At 42.9% G+C, this 12,148-nt stretch overlaps 1 protein-coding gene across 2 annotated transcripts in view; it reads left to right on the forward strand.

The window, feature by feature from the left end:
* Window positions 1-8,670, forward strand: part of SLC25A43 (solute carrier family 25 member 43) — a 34,822-nt gene extending 26,152 nt beyond the window's left edge. Inside the window, exons 4-5 of one of the 2 annotated variants that reach the window (XM_072955781.1) lie at window positions 6,368-6,502; window positions 7,376-8,670. In XM_072955781.1, coding sequence (XP_072811882.1) covers window positions 6,368-6,502; window positions 7,376-7,576 — 336 coding nt within the window. In that variant the 3' untranslated portion in view covers window positions 7,577-8,670. The remainder of the gene's footprint in view (window positions 1-6,367; window positions 6,503-7,375) is intronic. The other variant, XM_072955782.1, reaches the window with a different exon arrangement.
* Window positions 8,671-12,148: the final 3,478 nt, after the last annotated feature.

Genomic DNA, 12,148 nt, shown 5'->3' on the forward strand with positions numbered 1-12,148 from the left:
AAAAATCTTTGTAACACATACATCATTTCCCACATACATCTGTAGGATAGATTCCTAGAATTAGGATTGCTTTTGTCAAGAATATATGAGTTTTACATCTTTATAAATATTGTTCAATTACTTCAGTACTCATGGAAAGACTGAACAACCTAAAACATTGCCTCTGTTGGAAGGCCTCTATGAAGTTTATCAAAGAAACAATCAAGCACTTTGCTTTGAAGTATTTATCTTTCATTTCCATCTACCACAAGTTCATTCCTTCTTTCCTTCAATATGTATTAAGCACATACTTGGTGCCAGGCCTGTTGGTAGACTTTGGGGATAAAACCACAAACAAGACAGACATGGTCACTGCCCTCATGGTATGTACAGTCCGGGAGGTTGTCAGGGTAGGGGGTAGACAGGAAGGAAAGAATTATACACTAAATCATTACAAACTGTGTCATGTGCCATGAAGGGGAAGTACAGGGTGACCAGAAGTGTTTACTAGGCTCCTGACTTAGGCTGGGAATCTGAGAAGACTTCCCCGAAGAAGTGATGTTTACTCTGATCAGGAAGAGAGACAGAGGGAATGGCAGGTTTGATGTCCTAGAGGCAGGAAGGAACACGGAGGAGGACCTGCAGCATGGATTATGGGAGCAAGAAAGGGCCTTCAAAGTCATTTAGTTCTAGCCTCCTTACCTGAAATGTGAGGAAGCAAAGGTTCAAAGAACTAAAGGACTTGGTCAAGGTTAAGCAAATAGTGGCAGAGCCAGGACTAGGACCTGGATCCTCTGACTCTTCTCTGAGGGTGTCTGCTGCAGAATGCCACGTGCCAGTCCTGGCACTGCAGATTGGAACGAGACAGCGACGGGATAGTTACCGGGGTTTGTGTGGAGGGAGGATGTAAGTTCAGGGCCTTGTGCTAGTAGCCTGACATGTTTTCTCTTTGCTAGTAACATACAGTTTGGGCAAGTGGCAGTCTAGCATTCAAGCCTAGTGGGTTGGTTTAGTCTGCAGCATACTTGTCACCTCTCCAAGTTTAGATACTAAATAATAATGATAATAATGGTGGTTACTATATGTCAAATGCTGTTCTAAGCGCTTTACATGTATTTCATTTAATCTTGACAACAGTCCTATAAAATAGGTGTTATTATTATTCCATTTTACAGATGAGGAAATTGAGGCTCAGAAAGGTCAAGGCATTTGCTCAAAGTCCCAGAGCTAGTGAGTGGCAAAGCGAGGTCTCAGTCTAAGCAGTCTGGCCTTGGGGCCCGTATGCTTTCCCCAGGCGCTCTCAGCGTCAGCAGCAGACTGGTGGGCTCAGCTCTGAGCCCTGAGGTGCCCTGTGCTGTGGAGGGCCTACACCAGTGATCCTCAACCCGTCTGCGTATCAGACTCATTTGGGGAGCTTGCCAAAAATGCTGACGTCCAGACCTCACCCTAGGTCAGTTAAATTGCAGTCTCTAGGGGTGGATCCCAATCATTGATGGTTTTGAAAAGCTTCCCTGGTTAGCCTAATATGCAGTGAAGTGTTGAGAAGCACTTCTATATAGCCTTACCATTCCTTCTTCCTTTGGGGGTAACTTAGTTTAGGCTGCTATGACAGAAATACCATAGACAGGGTGGCTTAAACAACACACACTTATTTCTCATGGTTCTGGAGGCTGAGAAATCCAAGATCAAGGTGCCAGCAGATTTGGTCTCTGGTGAGAACCCACTCCCTGGTTTGCAGATGGCCACCTTCTTGCTGTGTCCTCCCATAAGGAAGTGAGAGAGAGAGTCTCTCTGCTGTGTCTCTCCTTACAAGGGCACTAATCCCATTCATGAGGGTTCCACCCTCATAACCTAGTCATCTCGCAGAGACCGTACCTCCAAATACCATCACAGTGGGGGTTAGGACTTCAACATATGACCTTTGGGGGCACACACACATTCAGTCCAGGGGGCAACCAGCAATACGGGCTTGCCTTTTTGACCTGGGTATCTATTTAGCATGACCCTTGTAGAGGCATGTATTCATACTGCACCCTGAGCTCCAGTCTTCACCTAAAGAATTCATTCAGTGTGCATGCTGTAGCACCCTCATTCAAGGATGATGTGTGGTAACAAGTTTATTGAGGGCTAAGGTAGTATTCTCAGTTCTGGGCATCAGGAAACAGTGTAGATCAGTGGGGTAGAGCTGGATTCTGAGTCGATCAGACCCAGATTCAAGTTGATGCTTTTTTTCCTATGGTCTAATTTTGGAGATTTATCCTTTCATGGGTTCCATTTTATCATCTATACAATAGGGCTAATAAGTTAATACTACCTATTTCATGAGGCTTCTGTGAGGATTAAATGAGCTGGTACATGCCAAGTGCTCAGTGTAATGCCTGACACCTAACACTCTGTAAATATTGGCCATTTTTTAACTTCATGACCATCCATATGGCTTCTTTGAGCCTGGTCACAGGTAAACAGTTGTATTTAGCAAAAGCTACATGTGACACTGATACTGAGGGAAAGTTTGACATTTAATGAGCGCCTGATATGTGCAATGAAGGGTATTCGATCCTGAAGGGCTGGGACAGTGAGGAAGGCCTAGTGCCTGCTCCCATCAGCTTGCTGGCTGCCAGCCCAGAGACTGCATCCAGATAATGCATACGAGATAGCCTGCGCCACAGCAGAGGTCTAAGCCATAGCTAAGGGAGCACAAACACGAAAAGAACCTAAATTCAAAGACGCTACAAAACGATCCTAAGGCAATTAAGGAAGTGTGAACACTGACTGGATACATGACAATATTAAGGAAAAATATTATAGGTGTAATAATGGTATATTTCTATATACATAATTATTTTATTTTCTATTTTAGGAAGCCATTGTATTTTAGAGAAACATGATTAAATTTAAATGACATTTTGAATTAAAATTAGATTAAGTTAAGATTAAACAGATGAATTGAAATGATGTCTTGCAAGAGGTAGAGATGAAAAAAAGATTGACTAGACATTGCTAATTGTTGAAGCTAGGTGATGGAATTTTACTATCTTCTCAACTTTCATATATGTTTCATATTTTCCACAATAAAAGATTTTTTAAAAAAACAGAGAGGTAAATTTGAAGGAAAAAAGGGAGCAGGGAAGGAAGGAGAGAGACAAGGTGGGGGGGGGCAGGCAAGGAAACCAGCAGTTCCAATTGCAGCATCAAGACATTTCAAAATAAGGTGCCATCTGACCTGGCCTGGGGTGACTGGGATTTTGTCTATCAGAAAGAGTGTACATAGTGTTCAGGAGACACTGAGTGTGATTGGATGTATGGGGGTAGGTATTAGGGTTCTCCAGAGAAACAGAGCCCACAGGATGGGTATGTGTATGTAGAGAAAAAGAAATTGATTTTCAGGACTCGACTCACACAATTGTGGGGGCTGGCACATCTGAAATCTGCAGGGCAGACTAGCAGGCTGGAGACGCTGCAGTTCAAGTCCAAAGGCAGACTGCTGACCAAATTCCCTCTTTGTCAGGGCACCTCAGTCGTTTTTCTCTGAAGGCCTTCAAATAATTGGATAAGGCCCACCCACATTTATGAAGGGTAATTTGCTTCACTCAGAGTGATTTAAATGTTAATTTCATTTAAAAAATACCTTTACAGTAACATCCAGACTGGTTGGTATTTAACCAAATATCTGGGTGCCTAGCCAACTAACTATCATGGGGTGGTAGTGGGAAATGATACTGGGAAGACAGTTTTTGGGAGCCAAATCGTAGATGGTTTTGAATTCTGTTAAGTTTTCCTTGAAAACTTTCCTTCTGGAAGTTTTTCTCTGGAAAATTGGGGTCTGGTGAGGGTTGCTAAGCAAAGCAATGACAATATCTGCTGAGTTTTGAATGGTACCCAGCCGCAGTGTGGAGGATGGATTGGAGAGGGCAGAGACCGGGGGCTGAGTAAGGAAACTGTGGCCCTCACGCAAGAGAGATGATGAGAAGTACTGGCAGTGGAAATGAAAAGTACCTGAAGCATAGAGTATAATGCAGGAAGGAGCAAGTGATCAGACTGAGAAGCAGGCGGAGGCCAAGTCATGGAGGGCCTAGTAAGCCAGATGAAAGAGCTTGGACTTCATTTTGAGGTCAGTGGGGACCCCCTGAAGAGTTGAAGTCAAGGGAGTAGCCTGCTCGGTCACTCTGGCTGCTCTGTGGGGAATACGGGCAGGTAGATGAGCTAGAAGCAGTTGTAGTGAAAGTGAAAGATGATGGTGGCTCGGACTAGGGATGCTGATCGTGGGAAGAAGGAAAAGTGGACAGATTTGGGATACATTTGGAGCACTGGCATGAGCTAGTGATTGATGAGATAGTGAAAGGTGAGGGATGAAGAGAACTTAAGGGGGACTTAGGTTCTGGGCCTGAGCAAATAAGTCAATGGCAGTGCCATTGACTGACATGAGGACAACTCCAGACAGTTAGGGTTGAGGTGGAGTTCTGCATGGGACATATAAAGTTGGAGGTGTTTATTAACCTTTTAAGTGGAGATGTCAAGTAGGTAATTGGTTACATGATCCTGTGGCTCAGAGGAGAGAGAGGGGCCGGAGATAGAAATTTAGACATCATCAGGCAGAGAACAGAAAGAAGGCCAGTGCAATTGAAGTGTAGTATGTGAGCAAGAGAGCGGCACAAGATGAAGCTGCAACTATGTGCAGGCGCAGATCACGTAGGGCCTGGAGCCTTCGAGCAATGTGCTACAGCCAGCTCCCACTAGCTCAGAAGAGCTGGTTATTAAATTGCAGCAAATTTGGGAGCTGATTGACCTTACAGTTGGTAGCCTGGAATCGGCCACAATGGGAGTATTTACACCACTGAAACCAGCAAATGCTACAACTTGGGGCTTCCCCACCCAGAGAACTGCTTGTTAAATATTTACCACTGTGTCACCACTACAGCTTACAGACAACAGTAAGAAATTTAGATTTTTATCCTGAATGTTATATAAAGCCATTAAACTATTTTAAGCAGGTGAGTAAAAAGATCTGATTAAAAAAAATACTTTGGCCATTCTATAGAGAAGGAAGACAAGAAGTCTCAAACTTTTTATGTCCCAAAGAGACAACTAAGGAAGCTGCTGCAGCGATCCGTGTGAGCACCAATGGTGGCTTGGCAGTGAAGGCAAAGTGAAGAAAAGACATGTGGAATATTAAGGTTCTGAGATTGACTATAGATGCCCCTGATTCATCACAACTGATTATAATGGACCTGTCATACAACTCATGTAACTTGGTTAGTGTCTTTTGTTCTAGTTGTGGTGGGGGGCGCCCAGGTTGCAAAATTATTACCTTGACTCATGACTCAGGGCTTTTTGCAGTTCTAGACACCAGCAGGAGATAAATCAATAATATTATCTCATAGCAGAATAAGACAGCTAATTTCCTGCGTGAACACAATCTCTTCATTTCAATATTTCGGTCTGACAGTAGCAGGAGGAACTTCAAGTCTTATAATTAGGCAGATTCTTTTGAAGGGGAAAGGAGGCTTAATATCTGTTTGACAGCAGTTCTTTACCAATGGAGTAAGAAGGAAAGGAGGCTGAGTCGAAACAGTGCTAAGGTAAACGCTTTCAATTAAGACATTCACCAAAGACCCCTGATCATTTTGGCACCTGTAACTCCAGGCTGGAGACTCAGCTGGTCCATTTCTTGTTCTGTTTCTCATACTCTGGTCTGAGAGGTCCAGAAACTTGGTATGAGATGGGTTATGACTGTAAATGCTGAAGTTCCCTACAGTGGTGGTGTGGGAGAGGAGAAGGCACCAGGTGTCCTAGTCCTCAGTGAATGTGGAAGAGTGGCCAGGAGGTCAGTGGCTGAGAGCAGTGACAAGGAGTGTGGTTCAGCCACACAAGCCCCAGCTGAGACCTTCTGGCAGGAGAGTGGAGGAGTCAGGTTCTGGGAACAGAAAAAGGAACTGGAAGAATGCCCTTTCCTCTGCCCCAACCGTGGGACGTCTGTGATGGGGGAAATAAGTGGCCCCTACTTGAGAGCTTGGTTGGGGAGGGATTGGTTATGACAAGGGAATAGGAGACACTTTAAAAAGGGTAAAGGCCTGGGAGCGTGTCTACCATGTCCAGAGGGCATAGGTTAGGAAGCAGCGTTAAGTGTAAAGTTGAGTCTGTCCCAAACGGCTGCTTCCTTCCAAGAAAAAATAGCCACAAATATGTGAATGGGGTGTCATGGCTTTACTGTAAGTTACTATTCATTCTAAGCCCATGGAACAAGTTAAGCCCCATGGCAGCCATTCTTTCTCATCATCTTGGCCAGGATATTGCATCCAGAGCCCAGACTTGAGACCTTGGCTACTTGACTGGAACCTTTATTTCCTGGTGACTAAATCGCCTCATCCCATCTTCTATTTTCTGCCAGGCTCAGAGCCCCTACCTTCCCCACTGTGGAGGAGTAGATGTCCATTTCTCAGGAGCAGTGGATTGCTTCCGGCAGGTAGTGAAAGCCCAAGGGGTCCTGGGGCTCTGGAATGGATTGGCAGCCAACTTGCTGAAGGTGAGAGGAGTGGTCAGTCTCTACTGCTTCTCTGCCTCTTCCAATTCCACCCTTTTCTGTGTCTTTGCTGCTCCCCCTACAGTTGGCATGGAAACACCTCCTCTAGCACTGACAGTAGCACAAGGCCCATGAATGCAGCTGGCCATCAGCCCTGAAGAGAGGGGACCCAGCACACTGTTGGGGCATCTGATACCCCATCCCAGAGGAGCGGAGCATTTAGTTAGAGGTTCCCAACATGAGGGTTCGTGGACTCTAAGGGGAGCTTAACCTGCTTTCCTAAAATTGTATGCAAAAATATGTCTATGGGCATATGTGCATCTATCTCTCTGGGTAGAAGACCCACAGCTTTCATCATATTCCCAAAAAACTCCATGACCAAAAAAAAAAAAGAAGAAAAAGAAAAGGTTAAGTACTGTGGACTAACCTTGCACTAGTTGACACATAAATGATTCCAATCAAGACAAGCATATGTTGGGGGGAGGGTGTAGCTCAGTGGTAGAGCACGTGCTTAGTATGCACGAGGTCCTGGGTTCAATCTTCCGTACCTCCAGTAAAATAAATAAATAAAAATCTAATTACCTACCCCTGCCACACAAAAAGACAAGCATATGCTGACAGGCAGTGTCAGACTGTCTACATGCACATTAACCCAGACCCAGGCTTCCCCAGGGCTTGCCCTTCAATGGCTCTGCCATTCCTCTCCCCAGCTCACACTAAGACAGCTTTTATTTTGCCATCTTCCTTGATTCCAAAAAGGACCATGTTGTATTGTCCACAGCCTTTATCTCGGTTTACCCTGATCCAAGTTGATTGTAAATGCACAGACATTTTTCTTTAAGATTTTAACATGATTTTCATTTTCTTTGTAAACAGATAGTTCCGTATTTTGGAGTTATGTTTAGCACCTTTGAGTTCTGCAAGAGAATCTGTCTTTACCAAAATGGTTACATCATGTCTCCCCTGAGCTATAAATTGACCCCAGGAGTGGATCAGAGTTTGAAGCCCCAGGAATTACGGGAATTAAAGAAGTTCTTCAAAACTGGACAACTGAAGTCTAAAAAACCAACTCTTTAAAACTGAATGGATCTTGAAGTGCACGGACTGAAGGCATGTTACAATCAGAAATAAATGTAGCCTCAGAATTGTGCACGCATGGAGTGATGAGAGGGTGCTCCTGTCTGCTGCTCTTGGAAATGAGAAGATTCAGCCATATACCACCTCTGAGCTCCTGATGGCCCTATGAACACCTGAGCCACCAGAAGGTTTCCCAATATGACCATCTTATAATGGCATCCCACCAGATTTTAGAACAAAACCTAGCAGTAATGAAATGTGTAATTTACAATCTGAATATGAATATGTAATTCACATGACACCAAAGGGGGGCATTGCCATGACTCCTCAAAGCAACGTGTAGTTGAAATGGCTGAGCAGATAGCACATTGTGAGCTCCACCACAGGCTCACAGCTTGCGCTAACGCACGTCAGCCTAGTTTCACCCAGATTAACCCCCGGATTCCCAAAACAGTGGTTCTGGAACTCATAATCTTTGCTGGCTTCTGAGTGCACACACCACAGTGTAAATTATGCTTATCAGAAACTAAGTGAAAATATTTAACATTAAACATTACCACTGTCATAGTAGAACCATCCTTTAAATTTGAAGCATCTTAGGCTTAACATTTTGTGTTTCTGGATGGTAGTTTATACCATGACTGCTTCATTATGTCCCAAAAGACCTTCTTCCGTTGAAGTCATGTGTAGTTCAAGTGGCCTGAATTCTCTGTCTTTTTAAATTGCTTTGCAAGCCTACCCTGAAAATAAATTATTTAGTCAACTTATTCTCACATGTCCCCATTGCCTAGAAAGGATCAAATAGAGCATTTGACATACATACACATGTGTAAACACAAAATGTAACTAAACAAAAACACTTCAGGCTAATCATCTCTACTAGATTTTTTTTAAACCAAATTTCTTGTTTATTCCACCTTAGGGATTCTATGTCAAGTTTATATAACTGTACCTTTTGAATAGTGGTTATCTGTGCACTAAAAAACAATATCTAATGTTAAGTTGTTTATATACACACACACACACACACACACACACACACACAGGCTTTCAGTATGTTGAAAGTATTTTCCCTATTAAATTTATTTTCCAAATAAAAATGATATGTTGGTCATTTATTACTAATTTGAGTTATAAAACTATGGCTAAATATATACTGGCCAAAATCTTTAAACTCTCATAAACTTGTCCTATTGAAATATATCAAAATAACTCACTTTTCCAACTGCTGGGGCAGACTGGATTTTGTAGGGAATAGCAGTTAATACACATGAAAATCTCATCTGTAGCCCAAACTGTTAGAGAAGGTAGCAGATTCTTAACCTATAGTGAATAGTTCATGTTTGTTACTATTTATTTTCCTTGAGGTGAACAACTTTTTAAAAATTATGAAAGCTGCAAAAAATTATCTTAAACCTCTAGTTCTATTCCTAAAAATGAACTTCCAGCTCTTCATATTTTCTCAGAGGTATGAAGGGAGGGTTCTGCTTTTCCACTTTATGGCTGGCAGTGTGCACCACCAAACTGGACTAAGTACTTCAAGAGGATTATAAAGAAGTATGATGCAGTACTGACCCAGGAGTAACTTACAGTTGTAGGGAACAAAACATACCTACATACATGAAAGGACTATCATTACAAAGCAAATATAAGCCAGGGCATGATAATGTAGTAGCAAAGATGTCCAAGATTGCCAAGGGGCCCCTTGTATACCTACTGAATCAGTGATTAAAGGGATAATCATAGGTGAGAAGGGCTACTGATGAGCAGGAAGTTTGGGAGGTAATGAGTCTTGAACTAAGTTTTGAAGATAGATGGCATTTAAAGCCAAGAGACTGTCGAGTGAGACCACCAAAGGAATGGATGAAAAGAAACTCCTAGGGGAGGGGGAAGCAACTAGCAATGACATTGAGGAGATGGTGGCTAAAGAAAGGCCTCAAGACATGGAGGAACTAGAACTCCTGTGCCCTGCTGTTGGGGGTGTAAAATGGTACAGTCATTCTGGAAAACAGCCTGGCAACTCCTCAATTGGTTCTGCACGGAGTCACCATATGACCCAGCAATTCCACTCCTAGGTATCTACCCAAGAGAAATGAAAATGTATGTCCACACAAAAACCTGTACAGGAGTGTTTACAGCAGTGTCATCATAGACAAAAAGTGGAAATGATCCAAATGCCTATCAACTGATGAATGGCTAAACAAAAGGTGGTATAGCTGTACAATGGAGCCACTTAGCAATAGAAAGGAACTATTGATACATAAAAAAAGCATGAATTAATCTCAGAGTGTGTGTGTGTGTGTGTGTATAAATTGTGAGTGAGAGAAACCAGGCCCCCCCCCAAAAAGGGTACATACTATATGATTCCATTTATATGAAATTCTAGGAAATGCAAACTATACCGACAAAGCAGATCAATGATTGCTTGGAGAGGGATTACAACAGAGCACAAGAAAATTTAGTGTGGTGATGGATATGTTCACTATCTTAATTGTGGTAATGGCCCGTTTTTCTTCCCATCCCTTCATGGTCGCCAAAGATGATACAGGAAAAAGTAGGGGCGTGGCACAAGAGGATGGCCATGTCCCAGGTCTCAGGTGAGTCCCTGTGGCTCGCCCCGCCAAATGAAGGTCCTTGGCTTCACGCAGGAAAGAATTCAAGAGCGAGCCACAGTTGAGTAAAAGTAGATTTATTTAGAGAGATGTACACGGGGTGAGGGTGGGGGGTTAAAGTAAAAGTAGATACACACTCCATAGAGCCTTAATAGTGGTGATGATTTCATAGGTGTAGAGGTATGTTAAAAAGTATCAAATTGTATGCTTTAAATATGTAAGTTTTATTGTATATAATTATACCTCAATAAGACTGTTACTTTGTTTTATTTTAAGCCGTAATACCCCAGGCCTGGGATCCATCAAACACTTTCTAAACCGGTCCAAAGGGGCCAGAAACACAGCCCTTGGGGTGGGGGGCAGGGCTTCAAATGCTAAGCTGAGGAATTTAGGATTGACCCACTATGCAAAAGAGAGTCACTGGTTTATTGAGCAACATAGGTGAGGTGATGAAAACTGGATGTGAGCAAGATTGTTCCAGAAGCCAAAATAGAAATGAGAGGCTAGAGACAGGAAGAGAAACGAGGAGCACTGTTTTCTCTTCAGTAATTACACTGCAAACACAAGTGTGAGGTTACAGACTTCCGTATTGCAAATGCGAGCCCAGTCTAAAAAATGAGAGTGCTTTTTCTGGGGTATCTCTTAGAGACTCAACTCCTCCTTAAATGGTCTCTGATGTGGTTACTAGATCATAGGTAGGGTCTTTATCTGGGACAGAGAACTGGCTTACCACCCTACTTAAGCAGGGGTGGATTGATTTGTTCATTAAAAGTCAGAGTTAGTCAACCTAAGTTAGTATTTTTCTTAGGATTAATAAAACCTAACATGTATTGAATGCTTACTATGTACTAGACTGTTCATGCATACATTATCTCATTTAATTGTCCCTATAATCCTTCAAGGTATAGGTACCATTATCATTTACACCTGAAGACATTGAAATTTAGAGAGGTTAAGCAACTTATCCAAATCCTGACAGCAAGTGGCACAGCCAGTGTCTGACTCTAGCAGTCTGGCTCCAGAGCCCATCCTCTTGACCACTGGGCCAAATTACCTCTGTCTTCCTCTTTTGTCCCAGATTTCCAAACCCAGATGCTCAGTCCATTCAATCTTACAGATACAAAGGAACAAAGCCACAGGATCTTAGCAATGGAAGGGTGCAGAGCTCTCCTCCCAGCCAACATGGCAATCTCATCTACAGCGTCCCTAACAAGTGGCCATTTCACCCCATCTCTTAACATTTCCAGAGACAAGTTTCCCACATCATAAAGCAACCCACTCCACCTTTAAGTAGCTCACATTTTAGAAAGTTATTTCTTGTTCAGCTGAAGTCTACCTTCATGACACTTCTACCAGTTGGTGTTGACTCCATACAGAATGTCTGTTTTCTTCTACCTGACAATCCTTCCTTTATTAAGACAGTTATGATGTCCCTCCTTCACTCAAAGCTCTTTCCCAGTTAAATATCTCTCATTCATTCAGCCATTTCTCCTACAACGTGATTTACAGGCACTTCACCTTCCTGACTGCCTTCTTTGAATATGTTCTAGTTTGTTAATGTCCTCTTAAACATGGTATCCAGAAGTGAGCATAAAGCTCTATGGGCCGATCAGCAGAGGCCCAAATGGGACTGAAAGTCCTCTGATCTGTTCATGACCCGCATCCTGACCCAACTCAAGACTCATTAGCATTTTTTGGCACTGCCAACTCACAGTCAACTAAGACTCAGTTCTTTTCACACATGCTCTAGCTCCTTATGCTTAAGTGCCCTGCACTAAATAGAGCATTAGAAACCTTTATTGTGGTCCTTCCCATTTTATAAGCCTGGGTTTATTCTGAACTTTAGCCCTTCTGACTCAGTTCCTAGAGGTTTGTGATACACTTTGGTCTTTGTCCTTGGAAGTCTAGCCCTCACTCTGTCATTTATATATGTACTTTAAAAATCTGAGCTCATCAGAGA

Source organism: Vicugna pacos, chromosome X, assembly GCF_048564905.1.
Source record: "Vicugna pacos chromosome X, VicPac4, whole genome shotgun sequence".
NCBI lineage: Eukaryota > Metazoa > Chordata > Mammalia > Artiodactyla > Camelidae > Vicugna > Vicugna pacos.